At 38.2% G+C, this 25,078-nt stretch overlaps 1 protein-coding gene across 2 annotated transcripts in view; it reads left to right on the top strand.

Moving 5' to 3' along the window:
- The window catches only part of CDH13 (cadherin 13), a 433,407-nt gene that overhangs the window by 170,338 nt on the left and 237,991 nt on the right, over window positions 1-25,078 (top strand). For both annotated transcript variants that reach the window (XM_041400548.1, XM_041400547.1), the window contains exon 4: window positions 12,367-12,483. In XM_041400548.1, coding sequence (XP_041256482.1) covers window positions 12,367-12,483 — 117 coding nt within the window. The remainder of the gene's footprint in view (window positions 1-12,366; window positions 12,484-25,078) is intronic.

Below are 25,078 nucleotides of genomic sequence, written 5' to 3' on the forward strand. Positions count from 1 at the left end.
TGTTTTTTAAGGAAGTACTGTTAAACACCTTTTGAAGCTCAGTTAAAACATGTCACCAGCTTAGTAATTTTGCATCTGCTAAGTCAATTCATTAATTCATTTTCTACTTTCTGATGTGTTTGGCTCTTGGAATTTACCAAGCTTTTCTCTCTCACTGAGGTGATGGCTAACATGCAAGGGAAGGTGTCATTTTCCATTGTGATATTGAAAAATCCTATTAATTATCCATGTTAAGTTGTTCAAACACTTTCATTAGTTATTTTGGCAAAACAATTCCCCAGGGTGAGATATATTTATATAACAAATTCCTCTAAAGCTGAATCAGCCATAAATGGATTATGCAAACTTGTTTCCTTTCTTGTAGATAAATTGTTTTACAGCAGTGTTCATTATGAGAAAGTCCTTTGCCCACTGTAATACTTAATCAGTGCAGAATAATCTACAGCTTCAGTTTCAGTGGTAAAAAGGCACCATTCTTTAATATGAATCCAACTTTTAATCTTAGCCCTGGATGCTGATTCTTTTATTATTTTTATGCCTGATTTAAAGCACAGGCAAAGGGTGGGGATTTGTAAGCTCATATTCCTCAAAGGAAGTTTCTGTATGCAGTTATGAAGGGAACAACATGCTGTTGAAACTGGATGGGCATGATCTGAATGAGTTGTGCATTGGAGAAAGGATGGATACAAAAAGGTGATTCTTTGGCATTTAAGAAATGTCTGACTTTTTATACAAACATGGAAAGCAGTGGAGAAATTTGGGATTATTGAAGCATTTGGTTTTGTTAAAATACAAAGTGATACCTTTGTTTTCAAACAAGTTCATATTTAGTTTTTGAACAGTTCATTAATAACCCTTGGCATCTGACTGCACTCTGAGAGGAGCCCAGAGTGTGACACCACTCCTGGCTGGTTCCGTGGAGCTCCTTTGCTGGGATTTATGGGACAGAGCATTGAACAGTAACCAAGGACTGCACGCCCGTATTTCACACACACTCAGGGCTGTCTCTGCCAGCAGAACGATTTGACCTTAATCATGGGTTACTCACAGGCCTCTCAAAACTGAGCCTGTTTTAAATCATGGGTGGCACAAATATTTTGCTGTGAAGTCAGGCTGCAGGTGCCAGGCTCTGGCTGTTGTTTGGGACCCACTGGCATTTGTTCCTAGCAAAGATGCCAGCCTGGAAAGTACCAGGGAAAGCCTGGGAGTACCAGGAAAGTTTGTCAGAGATTTTACCTAATTAGCAGTGGGATATGTTTCTGTCAACTATCACAAGCGTCACTAAAAATCAGACCCAACGCTTTTATATTTTCTTGTGGCATTAGAATTCAAACAAGACCGCAGAGGTATTTTCTTCTTTGCAAATGACTTACTGCCCTTGCACTCTGGATTTAAATTTTTATTGGAAAAAAAAAAAAAAGCCCTGTTATTTTCTAACTTTTTCTTCACCGTTTTAGCACTATTTCCTCATTCAGGGTTTGTTAGGATCAGTCTTCTGGACTCTGGCTATATTTTGAATGTGGGATTTACAGTTGGTAGAAGTAGCCTGGATCACAGCTCAGTAACATTGTTTGACCATATTTGGTTCTCTTCAACTGAAAGGACCAGTCTCTGCTGGTAAAATTCCATATTTAGTTTTGAACCAATGATTTCACTTTTATAAATTGTTGCATCCAATAGAGAGGAAAAATCATTACTATCAGTGCAGAAGCACTTAGGCAAATACAAGTGGTTCTTTCACAAAGTTGAAAGCGAAAATGTGTGAGTTTCCAATTCCCTCATACTGATAGAATCAGTAGAAAAGTGATTCTGTTGTATTTTATATAATGTACAGTGAAATACCAATGAATACTTTTTTCAATCTTATTGAATGATACCAGGCTGTTTCCATCAATGTGAACAAAACTACTTGCTTCTATTTCTTTGCTTGCTCAAAATTCTAAAAGAAGAAAAATAATAGTTTACTTGAGCTCACATGAATTTTCTGACCTACCCAGCTATGTTTTAATCTAGAAAAGTACTATTCCCACAAAAGTACTAATCAGCAGAAGTATTTCCATTGCATGGGTTCATTCTCCACAGCACGGCTATTCCAAACCTCATTCAATTTTTTTTTTGATTTTGTAATTTATGCCATTACTCCTCCAAGTGGCACAGACATCACTTCCCATCAAGTCATTCAGATCACAGAGATAACCTTTTTGTTTTCATCTTGTGCTCTAAATGTAATAAATCAAATCCTTGCCAAAAGCAAGTTCTGAATTTTATATCATGAAATTTGCATTTCATGCTCTGTTGCTTATTCACAGAAGCCATCCAATCTGAAAAGACAAATAATGCCACATGACTTGTGTAACTAATACAGACAAATGTTTCCAAGCAACTGGCTGAGCAATCTGAAGATCAAAAATTACTCATCTGAAAAACTTGCGTATAATGGTAGATAATGTATTTGTTCACAGATTTCAGGGTCTGCTAATGGACAGTTTGTAAACTGAAACAAGACCAAAAATGTATCAAATTAGGAATGCTGCAATTTATTAACTTGTCTCTATTAGATAGCTCCAGCAAAATAAAGCTATTTTAGTCTAGGAAAGTCATACTGCACTTCACTGCTCTGTGCAATGATCAGACAAGAGCAGCCAGACCCTCAAGCACAGTGCTGAAGGTTTGGTTTTGGAGCTGGGATACCAAAGGGAATGGTGTGAACAAAGTTGAATATTGCAGAGTTGAATGAATTTTCTCACGTTCCTTGGAAATTCTGCACTTTGCAGTAGCAGCTGCTGTGCCTGCTCTGACACACAGAGCAGGGTCTTGGGTCACGTTTGGAGGCAGAACCTTTGTACTTGGCGTGTGCAATGAGAACTGGAGAATCATTCTTACAAATTCATAAACACATTTAAATACAGTCCACTCGAGGTTCTTCTGGGGCTGGCGTGATGGATAATTATGAGGGGTAGAGAAATATTGCTGATTTAGCTCAAGCTGTAAGAACCCAGGGTTTCAGTTCTGGAATTGTCCTGTTTAAATTTCAGTATGTCAGTAGAGTTAGCAGACATCACAGCTCTGGCTTTAATGACTTCAGTTACTTTGGGAGCAAGAATATGCACGTAGATAAAAATAGAACTTTTCTGACAGAACTGAACAAATATGAAATATGAGCAAAAAGGTAAAGTGGAAATAAAGGGGTGGATAATCTCCTTTGGTCAGAGCCCAGGTTCTTGAATGCATTTGAATATATAATTTCTTTTTCAGAAACACAGTGGATTAGAAATCGAGACCTGAGCAGGGTTTTCAGCTCTGTGGAGTGCTAAAATAACAGCATTCACTGGAAGGTCTGTGGGAGCAATTATTAGAACAATAGAGAACCTGTGTCTGCTCTGTCCCCTGTGGCTGCTGGGCTGGCTGTCCCTGCTCAGTCATTGCACTGGAGTTAACAAGGAGCACTGGAGTGCTCCAGCCCTGCTCTGACAGCTTTGAGAGCATAATTTCCTTTAAATAATCTTGGATTCTGCTTCCCACTGCTCAGAAACACAGAGTTGAAAGCCCATGGCCAATGCTACAAAAACAAGTAGCTCTGGAGCTGCCAGGCAAATGACATGCAGGGAGTAAGTCTGGATCTGTCTTCTCTTGGCCAGGAAACTTTAATAAAACCTGTTTACTTGGTGTTTGTGTAGGTGGGGACTGTTCTCATACCACAGAGATGCTCAGTTAAAGGTCAGCAGGTGTGAACTGAGGAATATAAATATTTCTGTGCTCCTCTGGCTGCAGGTTGTTGGGGCAAGATGCTCAGATTCAAACACATGAACTGGAATGATTTACAGCTGGGAACTCTCGTGTTGCATTTCATGTACTGTAAAGTGTACTTGGCTGTAGTTTCTGCAGTTATAACCCAGAAAAAACATCTTCAAACCATTGTAAGCTATGACTCCTGCCACTTTAGGCTCTTCTCCCTGAAGTATGTGGCAATTAATATTGTTAGCAGCTTGATGTTACAGCTCATGAATCATTGATCTGTTCCAGTACAGCAATTAATTTGCCTCTGATTCCTGACAGGTACACTCTTTGAATTTCCTGAAGCAGACTTAATTGCCAGCATGTGATTAAGGAGAAATGTGAGAATCCACAAAGATGTCCAAGCCTGTGTCTCCATCTTGCATGTTTCACTTTTCTTTTGGGAACCTTCTGCAAAAAAAGCTGTGCTTTGATTTCCCACCCCAAATTCTGCAGAATAATTCTGCAGAAGTTAAATCTAGAAGTCAAATTCGAGTAAATGACAGTTTTTTGTGTTTTTTTTTTTTTTTTTTTTTAATGTGTCTTGGAATTAATACTTTTTAAATCTTGATTCAGTGCATGTGAATTTTAGATACCTTTCATCTAAGTGAGAACTTCAACTGGGTGCTCTCTTCTTTGGTAATGCTGTGTGTGTCTTTGAGACTGTACAGACTAATGAAAGGTTTAGAACTAAGAGGCATTGTCCTGTGCATTTAATTGGGTCACTGTGGTGGGAACAAATAACACAGGGCATGTTTAGGTCTTGTATTCTCACCTTTGAAAAATGCAGCCAGAGTGCAGCAGGAAGCCCAGCAGCACTCAGGTGATAATGAAAAGCTGTCCACAAGATGCTACAGCACTGTCTCTTTATTGTGCCACACAACAGAGTTAACTGCTGCTGTCGGGCAGTTACTGCCTGTTAATTTGTGTTGAAGAGTAAAACTAGAGCCCAAATTGTGAAGTGGATTAATACACTATGATTTCAGCTTTTTGGACTCAGTTAATGCCCGTTAATTAATTTGTTCCGAGTAGCTGGACCAAGCAGTGAAGTCGATTAATGCACTAACATTTCTTCTTTCAACCAGACTTGAAATCCAGCCTGGTGACTGAGGAGCTTTGCTGGAGCTTGGATCTAAGTGGGCATTTTGTCTTCATCACAGACCACAGCTTCATTTGTCAACCTGGCAGCTCCTGTGCGGGAGAGCTCAGGAATGCAGCTCTGGAGAGCACCCTGCATGCATAGTCAGGCCTTAGAGAACACACCCAGGCTTTTTATCGTGGTCTAAACACAACACAGCCCTGCTCTGCAGTCTTGGGCAAAGTTATTTTTGCTAGGAGTTAGTAGAGCAGGGAAGGAGGGAGGCAGTTGTGCAGGCACATGCGTGCAATGTTATACATGCAAGAGAGTGCCAGTTCTAATGGGAGTTATTGAAAGTCCCTCCCAGATAAACTCAACTAGATTGCTTCAACAAGAAACAGACTTCTCACACTCCTAACAAATGTGTCTTTTTTTTTGGTTTTTCGGCATAAGGTAAATGGGAATTGATCCATAGCTGGGTGTCCTCCGTGTGATTAATGCTGTACAAAGAGCAGGATTCACCTGGAGGTGCCCAGCTGATGCACCTGGACAGGTCAAGTGACCAAAATACAGGGAAAGAAATGTGGCTTGTGTATCCATTCAGGCAGGGGTCTGGGACTGCAGCTGCTGCATCATTTAACAGCACACATGGCTTTAACATACACTCGTTTTCTTTAGGGTATCATGGAATTCCTTTTGTGCAGCACTGTTATAATACAGTGAATTCCATAGCACTTGAGCCCAGAATAAGGGTATAAAATGTGTTAATTTTCTGCACACTCTCACAGCTGGCTGCCCTGCAGCAAGACAAAGAGAGCTGGTTTTCCAAGGTGAAAAAACTTCTGCTGTGAATAATATTTATTTCACATAAGAAATAAACTTTATTTATTAGAATTTGTCTTTATATCCCAAGAGGGAAAAGTGGAGCTGTTTGTTCATGGCTGCTTGTGCTATTCCACATGTGGAGTTGTCATTCGTGTGCCACTCATCTACAGATTTTGTGGCTTCATGTAGGTTATTGCCCTACCAAAAATTCATCTTTAACTCTTTTATCAGCCCTAGAACTGAGATTTGTGTTCTATGTGTTCTTTCTCCTTTTTGAATGTTAAAAGGGCTCTTGAATTTTGAGTTCCTCCAATGTGAGCAGAGTCCACTCAGTGAAATATTGAGAGCAGGAATATTAAGAGTTAAGACCTTGTGTCCGTGCTGTTCAATGTATTTTACATGTGGCTTTGGTTAAATCTCAAAAGAATGAGATTTTTGAAAGATTTTAATTGCTTCAGATCTCCATTGTATTTCTATTTTCAGTAAAAATTTGATATTTCACCCAAAAGCAGATGATTTCATTAAATGAAAGAAAAACCAAACCAAAGTGCCCTACTTTTAATGTAAATTTTTATTACAGCACACTTAAGGCTCTTGCTCACCCAAAAGTGGATGATTTCATCAAATGAAAGAAAAACCAAACCAAAATGCCCTACTTTTAATGTAAATTTTTATTACAGCACACTTTTCTTAAGGCTCTTGTACCTAGGCAATGGTACAAAAAACCCGCTTTCCTTATTTCAGTTACATTTACCTGAGGTGCTGAAGGTTCTGGGACATCTTTAGGAATTTTTCATTTCTCCTGGTGTAAAAGCAGTCTGGTTTTATTTGCTTTCCTACAAGTGTAAGCACAGCAGGGATGGAGAAAAGGGTGTTTTTACCCATGATAAGTGATGTGCTGCTAATGTATCCTGGTGAAGACAGAGGCATAAGGTCAGCCATTGTCTTTCTCCTCAAGCCTGTATTTCAGCTGTGTTTGACAGATGAGGCAGTCAGAGCATATTTGGTTGTTTGTGTATAAGGGACACCTCATTATATTTAATGAGCAATGTTGAACCAATATGAGCTTTCCTGTAAGAGGGGGTGATTCACATATGCTTCAAAATGAGAATAACATTCTCTAAATGATGACAAAAAAGCCTGAAATGTTAATTTAAAAGAAGAGTGTATTATTCTCAATGCAGGTAAATCCCATGGCTAAGGCAAAGTTAGTGGTACTTTGTTTTCATCTTAGGAAAACTTTTCCCTGTCACAGAATAAGGCAGGTGTGTAGATAAATGAAACTTATATTTCAATAGATATGGGACTTTTACATCAAAAAAGTCCTATACCTATTGAAATATACATACTTCTACATACTGCAGAAGTCCAGGGCAATAATGCAATGAATTATTTCACATTCAGATGTGTCTCCACCACAGTTTTGTCACCCATGTATCAAAACCACTCTAGAATACATTGTTATTAAAAATGGTTCTGATTTACACATTCAAGCGGTTTGAACCAGAATAACTTTTTTCTCCTATGTTTTTGACTCCTCTAAAGATAACAGGAGCCTCCAGCCTATAAAAATACCCCTGGCCCAGGCAGAAGGAGGGCTCAGGAGCAAAGCTGAGGGCTGAGATCCCCAAGTGGCTCTGAAGTTAATGGATATATCAGAAATGGGCAGTGTCAGGCTCTGCCTCTCTGCTTGTGGAACAATTATAGGAGAAGGAACACCCAGAGTAATTAAATCAAGTTTCACCAGCAGTTTTCATTAGATATTGTACCTGGCCATGCATCACCAGCATGGAAGATGTTTTTCTCTGAAATACACTATTCCCTTTAGCCAGCTGCATTTTAGCTGGGTTTGTTCTTCCCAAGCACACAAAGTGATTTTTAGGGTGACATTTATGGACATGGAGGACAGACTGCTTTTGAGCAGATGTTTGTGTGAATGCCACTGATCTTTAAATTTCTTAAATTTATTCATTGAGTTCATTATTGGTTTAAACAGTTGTTCATTAACTTAAATTTCCAGCACATTTCTGAGATTTTTTTATATTACTACCAACATATGAAAATATTTTTCTGGTTTAGGCATATATTATAGAAATAATTAACTTCATTAGCGCTGATGATAACAATATTCTGATGATAGAAATAACACACATAAAGGAATTAAGTATTACAGCATGATTTAAATTTCCAAATGAGAATTATATAAAAATTATTTCTTAAGTTCACCTGCAAAGAGTTCTAGTTTTTCAGCATTTTTGTGATGTTATTTTTTAGGAAAACAAATATATCTCAAATTGCCACACCCCATTCACTATTTCAGATGAACTTCGCTTGCAAAAAGCATCCAATTAATTTTATTTTTTGTATTTAGGCCTGACCCCATTTTATACCATCAACCGTAGTATATAAGACCAACTAAATGACAAGAAACTCAAGCACTTTTCTGGTCACCACAGTGGATTACAGATTGCCACTCCAGCAGTGTTTCCAACCCTTATTGTGACAAATCGATACCAGAATTCAGCCACCCTATTCCCATGACAAGTTCTAATGAAATTTTCTTTGCCAAGAGTAATGGTTTGTGCCGCTGGAGAGTGACCAGGCCATTCATTCAAATATTCAAGGACGGCAAGAAAGCCTGGTAAAAAGAAGGAAAAACAAAACAAGGAGGAGCATTCTTGAAGGATGCAGGGAAATTCCAGCTTTTGTGGTGTTGTAGTTTGGGCAGGCTGGCATCTCTCAAATTCAAGTTTAGCCAAAACGCTGGAAAAATGAGGAGCCTGTGTTTGGTGCTTTTTTATTTGGAACAGGAAATCAAACTTTATTTCCAGTGAATCAGCTAAACTGTGGCTGAGCTGATTCCACGCCTAGAAGGGGAAATTAGGGAAGTCAAAATGAGGGTGTAAAAGTTGGTTATGAAGTGATGGCAGTGAAGTAATAGTTGGATTCTGATCATAATCCACTGACCATGAGAAGTTTATTTCACTGACCATGTGAAATACAATTATGAAATTGTAATTAAGCAGTAAAAAGAGCAAACCTGATAGGATTTCTCTCCTACCATTTTTGTTTAGAAAACCCACTAAAAACAAACAAAAAGACTGAATTGTTGGTTTTGGTGCATTTTGTTTTGGGTAGTCATGTATTCATGATATTATATCTAATTTAAATTGTGCCTGTGGATGGGTGTCTGTGCACAGACACTTTCATGTTCCTGTGTTTCATAAAAGGCAGCACCAGTGGGAGAAGCAGATATGACCACAGCCATCATCTCTCTGGGTGCTGGTGGGACAGGCCAAAAATCCTCATTTGGAGTTGTTGTAGCCACTGTGGTTTTGATCAGTTGGGTCCAGCAAAGGTGATGGAGAACTCCTGTGTGGGCTCACTCATGGCAAGATCCAAAAGACCACTCCTGTGACAATGCCAGCAGGATATTTAAGAACTTTTGAAGCAAAATTATCAACTTTACCTGGAGTAATTTTATATCCCTTGTGGGTTTTTCTCCAAGAATTTAATTTGGTGAATGCAGTAAAAATTATTATATACACAATGTATCCATACATAAATGAGAGTTATCAGTGTTTCTCCAAGAAATTAACTAGGTGAATCCAGTAAGAATTGTTATATGTACAATATATCCATCCATGAATGAGAGATATCAGCTGTTGAGCCAGGTGTTAAGTGCACATGTAATGTCAGATTCTTCTTTGACACTGACTGAGGATCAAACCTGCAGTTGCAGCTCCTTGACACTGAGCAAAATGTTTTTTCTTTTTTTTCTTTTTCTTAGTTCTTTACAAATGTGGAAGTCATGATAACCACAAACACCAGTCAATTATTCAATGTGTTGGTGAAGTACTTTTGACCTTTTCTTCTCCTCTGCTTACCTGCATTCCCTAGTGGGGCTTTTGGCCACTCATTTAATCAGTCATTGCTGTTAGACACCAGGGGATGATAAGAAAGAAATCATCACAAAGAAGCCACTATTTAGAAAAACACAGTGAGATTTGAAAACTATGAAATGCACTCAGAGAAGTATTTACATTTCTGTGCTTAATCTGCAGAACTTCCTTCTCCATGAAACAGAATAGTTGTGTTAGAAACAAAAGACAATAATTCTTTTTCTTTTTTTGTTCTGAAGTTCTGCTTAGAAATCTGGACTTAAAGGCCTTAAGTCTCACCATCCTACTACTTTCCTTTAGAACTTTGTATTAATGACTCACTGAATATAATTTGTGTTTTTCTTCCATTTAGAACCTTTGGGAAGTGTAAGGATAGCCTGTTATGGGCAAGTGATGAGCTAAGTGCTTATGGGTCTATGGCTACCAAAATTGTGAGCCCTAGATGTTGAACAATCTGGAAATTGCTTTTCCTATTCAAACAATCACAGAAAGAAATGTGACACATTCAGGTTGGATGGGACAATGAGAAAAGTGATCTGGTGGAAGCTATCCCTGCTTATTGCAGGTGGGACCAGATGGCTTTCAAAGGTCCCTTTCAATCCAAACCTTTCCATGACACAAAGATAAGCAAATCTGAATGTCTTATTCCTTTGCAAAGACTCCCTGGTCTTTACAAATGAGCAAGACATCCAGATTTGTCTCGCTCAAGTCCCTACATCTCCCTGAGCTGAAGGAAACCACGAGAGTAGGAGCAGGACTAAAAGGTGTGAGCAGATAAATGTTGCTGCTGCTGAGCTAAAGAGCTGGGGTTTCCTTGTGGCCATCCTCTTGCTCCTCAGGATCATCCCAGGCACGTGCCAGCCCCTCTGTGTTTACAGTTGATTTTGAAAGCTTTGCTGTTCTGTGCATTTGCCTTTGGACAGGATTCAGCCCTTTTCATTTGACACTTCAACTGTTTTTATCTTGAACTCTCTCATGAATTTTTATTAAGGAAAACTCTTGGGAGAGGAGTTGAAAGACAAAAACAGGGACCTGAGTGGCCTTCAGACTGAAAGATTAGAGAGAAACGGCAAAGCCTTTGGGAGAGCTGGGAACTCTACCAGGGGGAGCCTCAAAATGTTATGAAAATTGACAACATTGTGAGAAGGGATTCTTTGTGTGGTTCCCACTGCTCTTTGACTTTATCATGACTAAGGATGGTGAAAACTTGAGTTTTCCTTGCTCCTGTTTGTTGTCAAATTCGAGAAATAATGCTAAAGCCAGCAGAGGTAGGGCAGAGTTTTGTGGTGAGAGACTCAGATGGGACGTGGTGTCACAGATGGAGGCAGGAGCAGCCTGTGGAGAACTTGGCTGATGGATCCAGATTGTGCCACCAAAAAAACCTCATTCAGCTTTGACATTTTATAAAAACACAGCCTAGGGATGGAACTTTCATTGTGTAATGAAGAATCAGTTGTTAAAACAACAACATGGATTCCAGAGCTGTCTGAAAACTTTGGGATTTGGAGTTTGTTCATTAAGAGAGAAAAGTGTTATCTGTAGGATATAATTGCCTTACTGGAATGAGACATTTAATTCAAACAGTGATTCTTTTATAAAACTGTCATGACAACCTGAACACAAAGTAGTGATTGAAATATTTTTCAGTTCCGCAGTTCCCAATACACTACAAGTCTGAACTATTTTGTTGTTGTTAGGTTTTTGGTTGGTTTGTTTTGTTTTGTTTCCTTTGTTTGTGGGTGTTTGTTTGTTTTGTGGGGTTTTTTGTTGTTTTTTTCTCTTCCAAAAAGGGCTCAAGGGAGAGCTTTGGGAGATGGGGAGAGGATTTTTTTGACCTTGGTAGTAACTATGCTTGGAAAAGAGAGTTGCAGAGGCTGTGGGAGGAAGCAAAGGAAGGAGAGTGGTCTCTGGGAAGCTGCAGCTCCTGCAGGGAGAGCATTGAGCAGATCAGAGAGCAGGAGGGAAGAGGAAGCAAAGGCGTGGTGGGCAGAGCTTTCCAGGGGCCAGAGGCCACTGTGGAGAGTTCACTGCAGCTCATGACATGCTGAACTGCCTGAAGCTCAGATAGAAAGAAGATACAGAAAATGCAGCAGAAAAAGAAGTCCTGTATAGAAACTACTTTTATTTTTGTTCTTTCTGAGAGTATAGCATGAAGCTTTCTCTAAGAGAAAGAAAACCCCAACACAAAACATCCACACCAACAACCTACTAGCTCATATTTTAAGTTACACCTGGGCTTTGGTGTCTAATGGAAGTTATAAGCTTTTGGTGTTTATTGAGGGTTCATTACCTGTGGACTCTGTTTGCAAATTCACTTTGTTCTGTTTGATTGAAAGCCTGGGCTGAGAAGTGACTGAGTGTAGATGATGTCTATCCTCATCTATGTCTTCAGAGATATCACTGTATATATCTTTAGAGAAAATTCTCTAAAAACATTCCAAATGTGGCTTTTGACTGGTCTTGTGCAAGTATTTGAGGTAAATCAGACCTTGCTGAAGGCTTATGATTTAATCAGCTATCGGTTTAGGATTGTAGACACAGCTATTTAGGTTTATAACTTGTTTACATGAGTACAAAATCAATATGGGCTGTCTACTGCCACTGAAAAAAGTGCAGTAACCTGAAAGATGAAATGCATGCTTTTATATATTATCTCTAATTGCTGGAAAATATATAACGCTAAACTTAAAATCTGGTGGTTCATGGGAATTTTGCCTAGAGGTGCAGGGAAAGGGGGTAGCAACTGAATATCTGGAAGTTTTACTAACTGATCTTTTTCTTTTTCAGGAAATCTTGAAACTAGAAGGCAACCTTGGAATTCCAAGACAAAAAAGGGCTATTTTGGCGACTCCAATACTAATTCCTGAAAATCAAAGACCTCCATTCCCCAGATTAGTTGGCAAGGTAAGTCAACAAAACTGGATAAAATGTTGATATTAAGTAATTGATCTATTACTCCTATAGTTTTGCACTGCCTATCACATTGGTAGTAATATTCCAGATTTCTTCCTACCCTCTGTTCCTTGTGATCACTGAATTTTTGGATCTCAGGCAGCCTGAGTATCTCTGTAGAATTTCCTTCATTAATAATTTTTTATGGGGAGTTTAAGATGGGAGTTCTGGGCTCCTCAGGCACAAGGAGACAAACCAGGCCCTGTTTGTGCTGCAGTGTTTTCCTGGCATCTTGTCATCCTGATTTGTTCCTGTTCCTGAAGTGCTTCTTGAGCATCACCAGTGCCTTAGAGGATGTACAAAGACAGAAATGTGAGAGCACCTGGCAGGTTGTTTTTCAAAGGCCCTGAGAAACCTGTCCTCAGCTAATGTTTAAATTATAGGAGTAGCAAATGATCAGCACCTTGAAGATGTCATAATTTTTACAATCTTTTATAGTTTTGGGTTTTTTTTCAGCATAGCTGAAATTTAGGTATCCAGATTATTAATTTGGCTGGAGTATATTGCAAACAGAAAGAGAGATTATGCATATGTCAGGGGAGACAAAAGATTTAGAGGTATTTAAGATAGTGGAATGACATATTCTAGGTCAACTGTGGTAATTTGCAACTGAATGCTGAACAAAGCATAAATAAAAAAGTTTGGAGACTCAGATCTACTGATTGTAGGGAAGAAATTCAGTCAAAATCAATGCTGAAAAGAAAAGCAGTTATTTCAGGTCTTTTTGACTTGTCACAGATCTTCACAAGATAGGCTGTGAGGCCTTGCTAACTATAATGAATATCTGTAATAACTCAGAGTGCTGGTTCCTGTACCTGTTTCAGATCCTGCATTAGCTCATCTCCCTCCCTTAAATTTAGATATTTATCATAAACTGTCCATAGCTTCATGAATTTTTAAAAATTCACTTAGTTGCTCACTTCTGTAAAGTGTGAGGAAAGTGTTTATTTCCTCTTCCAAAATATGTTGGGGCTCATCTTCAGAGGCCTCTCAGGACACCACATGGACTGATGGATCACAGCTCCTGCTGGACATTGGTTTTTTGAACCTCAGGAATAAAAAACCTTTGCCATCTCTGCCCTGCTGTAATCCCTGCACAAGGACATTGCAGATTAATGTGGTTTCTGTGGTGTTTTGGGGAAAAGGCAAAGCATCCAGAGAATGAGTGATTTCCATGTTATAACAGAGTTTCTAAAATGAGAAGGAACGTGGAGCTTTCCTGACTGCATGGAATGGATGGTAAGGATAATTTCAGGTTTTTGACTTGTTCTGTGTGGTACCACCATGTGTCTGGGTGTTGACATGGAAGTCAGGTTTCCAGTGTGTTATTTTCCCTTCTTTCTTACTTTCCCTTACTTTCCCCTGCTTTAGCAAATTATCAGTGTGGTTTATTAATTTGTTCTGATTTCCTCTTGCTCTCCACCCCATGCTGTGCTGGCTGGAATTGCACAAGGTTGTTTGGAAGTGATTGCAGCAGCCAACAGGTGAAATGTTGATTAGCACTTAGTGGGGAGCAGGGCAGATGTGTGGAAAGAGGAGAGCAGGGGGAGAACAATTAATTGAGTTTTATTTCACAGTTAGGAAACACAACATAAGGGGAAAAAAATAGGAGTTTTAGAGGACTTCCTTCATGATGTTTTTTATATGTATATCAGGAAGGAGATACTGCACTAGACAAGTGAAAACAGTGTTTTGTTCAAATTAATTACAAAAATTTCAATTAGTATTTAGCTTAACAAGGAAGTACATGTGTCAAGCCTGTTCTCTATGCTGTTACTGGCTTTCCAGCATCCCCACTCAGGAATTGGATTATTGCCTTGCTGTTTCCACACCCTTCACTAGGGTAGCCCTTAATTAAATAACTATCCTAGGCATGCTGTGTTCGTAGGTGGAGAAGTCTCACCTTTTAGCAGGATTTAAGATTTTGCATATCATGCTTCGTGCCTGAGGGAGAACCCTGAGATTCAAACATTTTAATACAACCTTGGCAATGTGGGCCTTTGTGACCAGATGGCCCAGGCTACAACTCTTGACTGTTATTGATGTGTTTTGCTTAGCTCTTGCTGATAGAGCACTGGGATATGATATTCAGTTTTTAGCCTGTCTCCATATGCTGCTTTTCCGGTTTATTTGTCCACATGAAGGCAAATGAAACACAGAACAGTGGGGTGCAGGATTATTTTGTACTTCCACTGGCAGGTTATTCTCCACTACACTATGGAAATATTTTCCAAGACTAACTTAGAGTGGTGGTTCTGTGCATCTACAAAACAATATTTTGACACACTTTAACTGATGATGGTGCTTTTTGAAGTTTAATCCTCACACTAATGCAGACTCCAGGGTGCACAAAGGGAATTGTGGAGATGCTCAACAAGTCCCAGCTCTTTTTCCACACATCAGAAGAGAAGGACACCTGCAAAGTGAGACCGTGTTTATCCAGGCTCAGAGGATTTGCTCTTCATGCTATTGATGGAGGAATGGTGAATCAAGGATTATATTCTTCAGTTTAAAGGAGTTGTCCTGCATAAGAATGAGCATTGCAATTGTTGGCAGGTAAAATCTGGAAGCCATGAGTGGCCTCGTAAAAATTGGCTGAATATTTTTATGCTCAGTGAAGGGCAGAACACAGAAGTCTTTGCAGGAAATTATTGAATAAATCAAAATCAATTTTTTTTTCCCATAAGATTTTTTTTTCTTGTTGTTTTTTTGTCTGTTTTATCTTTTGGGAGGGGGTGTGGGGTTGGATCAGGTATTTTGGATCAGAAACTTTCTATACTTCCTGCCCCTGATCAGGCTGTTAGCTGCAGTTACATGGCAGGATTGACCCCAACAAAAGCTCAAGACTAGAAGAGGTTCAAGCTTGGAAAGAGGATAAAAATCTTTAAGATCTATGAGGAAGTGGTTTTTTTGTTTTTTTTTTCCCTCCTCTGAGATGTGAATTTAAGGCAAAGAGCAAATGCATCTTGCCTGTTAAAGCAGCAGTAGAAAAACACTTGAAGAAGGGAGGAAGCTGAAGAAAACTGGATGTAAAAAGCTGCTGCAAGCTGATATTTTTGAGTGGCTATACTATTTTTATACAGTAAATTGCATGCTTCATGGAAGAGAATTTTAATGGACTAAAGATGCAGCTGTAAAAAAAAAACCAAACTTCAGGCAAAAAACTGAAGTGTCAAAAGAGATGACCACGATCTCTCAGCCTGGGAAGAGAACCTAGAGAGGAGGTTTGTAGGTTAGAGGGAGACATGAGAAACACAAGAGAGGAGCAACAGATGGAAAAAAAGCTGAATGAAGAAGTTTTTTGGTATCACTGGAAAATTAAGCAGAAAATGAGAGGGAGTCTAAAGAGAAGTGGAGAAAGAAAGGATCTGGCCAGGATGGATGTCCAAGCCTGGAGGATAATGGTGTGTGCCCACAGAGAAGAGAATGATGTGCAGAAACCTCAAAACCTTTCCAACACCACGAGAGGGATCTGTGTCACTGCTTATCAGCTGCTTAGCTGGGAAAGGCCTGAATCCCAGTTATTGGCCTGAATCTTTGTTTCAGTTACTAAAGATGATGTGGAAGCAAAAGAATGTATTTCTCATAATGGAACTAGACATGGGGTCTACAGGAAACATTGCCTGGATTTTTAAAGATTAATTTTTTAATACCCCATTGTTTGTTTTCAAATCATCACCACATCGAATGCAATGGTTGTGCTGTGCCAGAGCATGGTCAGAAAACAGGAAAAAGTTTTGACTTATAATAATTTTGACTTGTCCAGAAGACAAGAATATTTTGGTGACAGCTGAAGGAGTAAATGAGGAACTTTTTCAGGGAGAAGTTGGAATTACAGAGACACAAGGAATTCTGATTCCTTGAATAAATCTGATGGCATATAAGGAGAGCATTCTGCTAAAGTGTGTCTACAATTCCATGTGGGAAAGGCATATCTACAGATGAGGATAAAGAAACAAGAAGCAAACAAGGCAGAAAAGTGAAGAGGTGGAAAAGGGTGTTATTTATGAATAGCACTTAGGCAATAAATAAATTTCTTTGAAATCCATCAAGAAACAAAGATTGGGTTTAGAGAAAAAATCAAGTTATAGTCCAGGTATGGTAAGATTGGGCAGAAATATATATGAGCTCAATTTGCTCTGCCTAGCACAAGCATTTTCTGTAAATCCAGATGATTTAAGTGAAAGGAATACACTGATGTAATAACTAATGCATATAAATTTTGACACAAGATTAAAAGTTTCTGGTACCCAGAGAAGAGGAATTAATTTCCACCATCAGTACTGAGGAGGGAACACAATATTTGATAAATATGTGATCGCAGTTGCATAATACAGCTGCTTCTGATCCTGACAGAACTGACACCTCCAGTTTTCCTGCTACTCTGGTGTTCCTGAAAATGTGTAAAACCCTTCTGGGCTGGGCCTGAATGGGTGGCTGCAGGTGCCAGGGTTTAACATCTGATTAAATTCATGGTTTGCATGGAGGAATGGCACGCTCCTGACCTTCAGGGAAAAACATCAACCTACCTCAGCAATGAAAGGAGCAGCACTCCATTAAATGAAAGGTCTTTCATTGCTGGCCCATGAATTATTAAGCTACAGCATATTAATTCTCATTAAAGGATAGGCACTTGATGTCCTAACAAACTATTAAGTGAAAACAGCACTTCAGATTTGTTTCTTTGTCTGAGAGGTGTCTCTTCAGCCCTCCCTTTTTAAGGAACACTGACATTCACATAAACAATTCCAACAGAACACATCTGTTTTCTTTCAGCTAATAGAATTTTATTGGGAAAAAATTGTTAAAATAGACCTGTTTACTTAAGACTTTCAGAAGAAACACACAAGTTGCAAATGCCTTGGAAAACTGGAAAACAATAATTTACTATTATTTTTCAGTGTTTGGTGTTGCTAATAAGAATAAAAGGATTTTAAAACATTTGGGGAATACTTTCTAATCTAGTTACTATGGTTACAAGATTGTTGGAGATAAAGCAGTTATATGGCAATGAAGGAATCGAATTTTCTGAACAATATTGATATATCCAGTACCTAATTTCCTGCTTCATAATAAATCATGTTAATGACCTGAAGGAAGGCAACAAACAGAAGAAATTTTCTGCTCTAAAACTGTTCAGCAAAGTATGCTGCAGTTTAACTGCCACACTGCTTGTGCTAACTTTGATTTCAGAAGCTGATAATTTTAAACTGTGTTGCAGATTAAGGTAGAGGTGAGAAAAAAGTCTGTCCCTGCCAGTAAATTGCCTATGGAAAGTAACTAAGATGAAATAAAACCCCGGCAGGTAATTTGTCATTGGCACAGTAACTTAATTGTAGGCTCAAGTTTAAAATGTTTGGATTATTTTCAGACATAACAGCTATTTCATCTAATGAATAGGGATGGAGAATAAGGATTATCATTCCCTAACCCCGTTCTCTGTGGTTTCATGGAACCAGACTGATTTTTTCTTAACTTTCATTTTACAGTCTTCCAAAATTATCCTATATCCTGAGCTGACTGATGGGAAGTTGTTGTTTTCCATCTTTACTTTGTCTTGTTTGAATTTGATTGTTAGGAATACCCACTCTGCCTGTCCAGTTTCTAGAATCTATTTTCTTATTAAATGTACAGTTTTGAGCAAAAACTGGGTCTCTGCATTCTTAGTGAGGCCAAATTTTATACTTAACCAGATGTAGAGCCTAATTCTGTAATCTTGGATTGGTAAAATTTGGATCCAGGATTTCTGTTTGCTTAGTCCCTTTAATTTGTAAAGTTTCTTCCTACAAATCTACTCAAAGTAACACTTTTTCTTAAGTGGGATGAGAGATGCAACAGACTTAACCCAGCTTTATTTAGTAATATATTAATATGTTACCAGTAAAAACATAAAAACTGCATAATATCAAAGTCAGGGGAGAGAACACAACCACAGAGCTTCCTTTAAATCAATTAAGATATTTATTTGGTAGCTGTGAACTGATTCATACTGCTTCAAACATGATTGTTTTCCTGTTCCATTCCAAACAATTCTTCCGGTTTCTTGTTATACAGTCAATTGTTAGCAAGTTTATAATACAATATAAAGCAATATCCAAATGAATGACATCTTAGGAGCAAAATTAACTTATCCCTGCCAATTTACAAACTAGATACTGTCATACTGTCAACCTTGGTGCTTTCATTAATGAAAGACTTTAATAAAGGCATTTTGCAGCCTGGTCTGGCGACAAATTTGATATTACCAGCTGTGGCTTGTTAAAATGGTATTAAGTAAAGATGGCTGGCAGAGCATTTCCAGAAGGAAAAATTATATGTATTATATATGGCTCATCTGTAAGGTGGAGTAAATAGCTGTCACTCAGGGAATAACAGTGATTTTCTTCCTTGCCCTTAACTGCTGATTCTCCTCAGTGATTAATTGAAGAGAATTTTAACCTTTTTGTGTTTTGCCCTTGCTTTTATCATACATGGATGATTCCTGATTTTTTTTTTTTTCCCTTGCATTTTAGGGTGATGTACAGCAACAGATCAATAGGGTGAATAAAGGAATATGATGCTATTATCCATAATGACAGCTGTGTTTTAATTCAGGAAACATTTTCCCTTCTCATTTTCAAAACATCTGGTGCTCTTTTCCAGCTGCCCTCTAAAAGCACATTTTTTTAACCTTTCTGGTTTATCATCTTTATCACTTGCTGTGCAACCCTGTTGGCTGAATTCAGAAATGGAATGCATGAAGTATGGTCTATAGGGCAAAATCATGGAATGTTGAGGCTGGAAAAGGTTTCTGCAATGCCTAATTTTGAAGTTAATGTCATTCTTTTCTATTGACCTATTTTTCTTTCTGGTCAAATACATAAAAATGTAAATTATTTCATTTTGATCAGTGTTCCACTGTTGACCTGAAACTTTCAATTACAAGAATCCCACATATTAAGCAATTTCCTTTTGCTTGTGTTTGGAAAAGAAGAATTCAGTTTGACCACTCTCTCTGGAATGACTCACAAAGAGAAAAATCACTTTCTTCCACTGAAACTTTGCTTAAACAAAGGCAAATGAAGAATTCAGAGAACTGTACTTTTTGGGATAAACATTCTGTGTTTAACTTAGCAAGAGAGCGAATTTTTAGTTTGGCCATGATGTTCCTTAAATTTTCTCAGGCTCTTTATGAAGTCATAGTGTTTATTGGAATGTACATATTTGTACATACATGGTAATTATTGGAATTTACATATTTGAGGTTTAAACACAGGACTCAGACCTTTCATGCTGCATTTATATATACATAATATACATTTGTATATGCAGACATTTCAGAGATGAGCAGCAACAAATGACTACAGGCTTGTACAACGTCTCCAGACTCTCATCAACTCTCTTTTTGGTCAGTGCTGTTGACTTTGTAGGTGTTTTTCTCCCATTTTAATCTATAAATTGCTGTGGGTTCTTCTCCCCGTCATTGGAAAGTCTGCTTTTCTATCCAAAAATGTCCCTTGCATTGCTGCTCTTCCACACTTTATTTCCCTGCCATGTTTCCATCTGCCACATATTCCTGAAGAACAGGTGGAAAACATGGCATAAATATTTATACAAATTCTGTTTAAGGATTAAAGCGACTGTTAAAATATTGGCACAATTTTGCCAGGGCGTTATTTCAGTAACATTCTTTAGCTTGAGCTGCAGTTTAAGCCGAGTCCTTGTAAGCTTGAGCTCATCCCTCAGCGCTGCCATGGAGCCTTGTAAGCACACACTAAATCATTTCGCTTTCCTGTATCCCTGCCTGACCCTAAGCACATTGACGCTGACAGAAATTCTCCCATCAAAGTGGGAAAGGAATTTTGATAAGGCCAACCCTCCTGGGAGATTGCAGAGGGAAAAAAGGACCCTTGGAGGGAGTGTGAGTTAAGCTGATCGTGTACTTACCAAGCTATACTTTATTCAATATGTTTTTAGGGAAAATTTTTAAAGTGCACTTGGAAAAGAGGATTTTCATCAAGGTTCAAACAACTTCAGAAGTTTTTCATTTCTACAAAGCGTGGACGAAACTATTAAGCTTACATTTCCAATTGAGCTTGAGAATGGATTTGATAATAGGAATCTGTTCAACAATGAAGTCCAGAAATTGAAAGTAGTAGTGATCCCTATAATCCAATAACATGTGTCTTAATATATTTTTTACTTATTAGAACTGAAAAAAAAAAAGCAGTGTAGATGTAGCTGAGCTTGGCTGCAACTTGAATTCAGGGACTCAATTAATTTAATAGAATTCATGTTCAAGCCTGATTTACAATACATTACAAGTATTTGATGATAATAGAAGTGATGAAAGCTGGTTTCCTATAAATAAAAGTTCCCTGCAACAAACCCAGATGCTCTTATCAATGATAGCACTTTGAGCACAATGACCCTAAATAATCCCCTCAGAACCACTGGGGTTATTTTCTGCCTCCTGATATTTCAAACTGGGATAAGAGGGAGCAAATCCTGGAGCTGCAGCTGACCTGATCAGGCAATGAATATACATGTGAAAAATGGAAATTCTTCCTTTCTGTCTCTGCAGGTGCCAAAAAGTCTTTTCACTCTGCATTGCTCCAATTTTTGTGGAACTTCTAGGAACTTTGCATGCTGGATGTTTTTAATCAAATTTGGTCAAAACTAGCCAAAATGGTTAAGTTGGATCAGTTAAATATTATCTTTTTTTCAGGAGATTAGACTAAGGAATCAGATGTTTAGCAAAACAGCCTTTTCTCAACAGATCCTTTTCTACTTGGCAAAGAAACTATTAAATATTCCCGAAGAAGCTCTTGTAGGGTTGGAATAATGGTTAAATCAGACACATGGAAAGAGCAAAATCTGAAGTGGGCAACTTGCTAATTATATAAAAGAAAAACTGTAAGGATCTGTATGAATTTCATACAGCAAAATGGACAATGCAGAGCATCTTGAAAGTGTGTAGATAGGAAAACATAAGGAATCAACTTCCTCCAGTATTACTGTGCTATTGGGCAAACCTGAATTTCCTAAGGGTCACTGGGACACGAACATTTACTTGAATTAATAGAATTTATTATGCATGGATTATTTTTTCAAACTCCTATACTATCATTACTTTTTCTTATGAGAATCCTAATTGTTAATAAATCATATTATTTTTTCTTTAAAAAACCCAATGCAATAATGATACAATAATGTTTTGGAAAAAAAGTGTAATTATCTGTTAATGAGAAATCTTATAAACTTCATATTGTTTCCTTTTGGGCATGACTGACGACAGATGCTCTTTGTAAGTACTAGAAAGTTACTTTTGTAAATAACAGAAATTTGATGGTGTTTATTCCCCCAAGATTCCGCAAAGATTGGTGGTTCCAAACTCTTCATCTGAGGAGACAGAGTTGTGGTTCAGGGTCACCTGCTGAGAGCCCAGGACGTGCTGCTGCTGTTTGTACCCAGCAGCTCTTTTTCTCATGTACCAGAAAACAAGCTTTGACCACATTTTTCATCTTGAAAACTCTCATCCTGAACAGGCTTTTAATTCTGGGAACAAATGAAGCACATGTTCCCTGATGATAACTTATGTGTATGCATAGGTGCTCATAATTTATGGAGATGGAGACAGGTACAATCCAGTCCAGTGCAGCAGAGCCAAGAACAAAAAATAAATTCTTCTTCACAGGCTTTTCAAAAGGACTACTTTCTAAAATTCTTATTGGACATCAGAGCTAATTAGGTTTTTAGAATTAGACAGAAATTTTCCCATCAGCTTTTAAAATCAAAGACTAGAGGCAAAATGCAGCTTAGCTGTCATTTTTTGTCCTTGATACTCTCAAGGAGGGACTCCCTGTTGCTTGTGTAATGAACCATGGGGACCCTCATGCGGTAGCTTTCAAAGAAATTATTATGTTGAAGAGAGAGAGAAATTATCTCATTGCACATAATTTAGGATCAGGGCCTGCCATTTGTTTCAGTCATGAATTTACAGTCAGGAGATTTTGAGTTTCATAGATCTGGGTGACAATCAAATACTTGGCAAACAGTTCATGCAAACAGTTTTACTTCTATTGGAGGTTCAAAAAGATTGTAAGAGGATTCTTCAAAATCCCCAATCTCTCTTAAAAAAGTAAAAGTCCTATCAAGGTGGAAGGGAAAACTATAAACTACCAGTGAATATTTCAAGTATTTTAGAGAGAAGGGAGGCTGTGCCACACTGCAGATGTCAGTGGAGGGAGGGGATAGGAGTATGATGGAGTATCTCAAATGTCAAAAGAAATGGATTCAGAACAAAAGAGAAAAAAAAATTATAAAATAGGAAAGAGCAAGTTTGTAGAGAGTTCAAACTGGGAATTATCTCCTGACTGTGGCACATAGCTACTGCCGCACCTTGGCTTCACTTACTCTGGAATGTGGGGGTTACATCCTTTCCATTCTTTTTAAAAAGCTCCCTAAGAATCGTTGAGAAACATTAGGAACTGCAGCCCACTGAATCCCATTCCTGCAGTCAGAGAAAGCCAAGATGCTTTCCAGCAGGCACTGGAATAGATAAACTTGGGAATTGATAAACTTGGGACTGTTCATGAAGTGAACAGTCAACATGGATCTTTCTAAGGCAAATCATATTTCCTAAATGTATTAAGATCTGTGGAGAAGCTGAAGGTGTAGATAAATCTGATCAATAAACCATACTTGGGTTTCTCTACTGAGAGGAAATGCTTCCTTCTGCTAAAAATGATTGAAACCTCAGTGTGGAAACAGATTTCCATTGGGAAGGTTTTGCCAATAGATATTTTCAAGGATTTATACAGTGATTTGTGTTTAACACAACAGAAATTATCTGGAGAAGGAGACATTGCAGTGACAGAGTTTGCAGATCATCCAAAATGAGTCATGAGACTGACAAGTAATGGAAAGATTAGAGTGTTGCAGAGTGATTTAACAGTACTGAAGGTTAGAAGTGGTTGATAATTTTTGTCAGGCATTGTGATGCTCTGTGTGTTGTCACAAGATGTAGAGGCCAAGAGGAAAGGCTGTCCTTGCTGCTGTGTCTGAGGCTTTCTGATGCTGGCACAGGATGACATCAACCACCACTGCAGGGAGAATCCAGAGCAGATGTACCCAGGAATGACTCTCAACCATTCCTCTGTAATTTTTGGTTCATCTTTGAATTATTTATACTGCTCTTTGTAAGGAAAACACACTGCAGGAACATTTCAGGGTGGCTGCACAAATAGTTACTTTGCAGCTGTGTAATTCCACAAACCATGTCTAGGTTAAGCTCTTGTTCTTCTAAAAACAATTTCTATCATTTAAATGTGTCTGGAAAGCAGAGAGAAGGGGTGAGGAGTGTCTGACTCATTATTTGTCTTCAAATATTACTTTATTATTTAAAGAGTCATTCTGCATTTCAAAAGCATGTAGGCAATGGTAGAAACAAAAAGCTATTTCTGAAAGCAGCAAGATTTAAGTTACCAAGGCCCCCACTTGCAGTGAATTTAGGTGTCTCATTCCCTTCATCACGATGGTGTGTGTAATCTGTAGTTGAAATGGAATTAAAGCTACTTCTTCTGGCATTTCTGGTAATTTGTACATTTCCAGTTCTCCTGTAAAGGAGATGTTATAATGTCTATCACTGGGTTTTAGTTTGGTTCCTTGCTGCTGTCCCCCCTGGGATGCTTGGCTGGCACATCCCTTGTTTGTCCTGAGCTGTCCAGCATGCAGGAATTGTCCTGGAGGTTGGGGTTTTTAACTGGGTGGTTTCAGACTTCCTCTCCAAGATACTGCAGAAGGGCTAAATTTAGCAACTAAATTTTCTAATAGAAATTTCTCCAATATTTATTTTTCTGTAGGTTCATTTTAATGCTGATATACTGAGCTGTCAATTGAAAATCCCCAAGACAGGTCAAAGTGATAGATGTAGAGAAGCAGTCCTAATTGATGAGAGATCTGTTTTCTTGCCCATTGATTTCTCTGGCTGAAATTGAAATGAATGCTTTGCAGTTGAAATGACTTGACTATTCTTGCTAAAGATCAATTTCAAAGCCATCTCTGCTCTTCATATTAGCTGGGAAATCCTGGGACTCTGTTAAGATTTTTCTGTATTCTAAACACATTAAGTGTAACCATAGAAACATACATATTAAGGTGATTTTAATTATTAACAAACTTGCTAGACATTGCTAAATTATTTTTGTACCTCCACAATGGGTTATTGACTAATTTACATTTTAAAAATGTTACTAATTCCATTAACTATTTTTTACCTCTATTTGAGAATTGTGATCATATACCTGCAGCCTTTACTTCTGGTAAAAATTAAACAACAGTACTTGATCCTGGGGAAACTAACTTGCTTCATTAATCTAAAGGCTCTTTTTGCCTCATTAATTATTGTTGCAGTTTTACCTGCATTGCCCTTAAATTAGAAGAGACAAAGGCATTATTTTAAGTTTATTGCTGAATTCTTTGTGAGGATGGGTGCGCTCCTGTACCTTTTTTTATAGCTATCAGCATATTATTATTCTCCATATCTTTCTATTTTCATATGAGAGAT

Source organism: Onychostruthus taczanowskii, unplaced genomic scaffold, assembly GCF_017590055.1.
Source record: "Onychostruthus taczanowskii isolate IOZ18803 unplaced genomic scaffold, ASM1759005v1 scaffold18, whole genome shotgun sequence".
Classification (NCBI taxonomy): Eukaryota; Metazoa; Chordata; class Aves; order Passeriformes; family Passeridae; genus Onychostruthus; species Onychostruthus taczanowskii.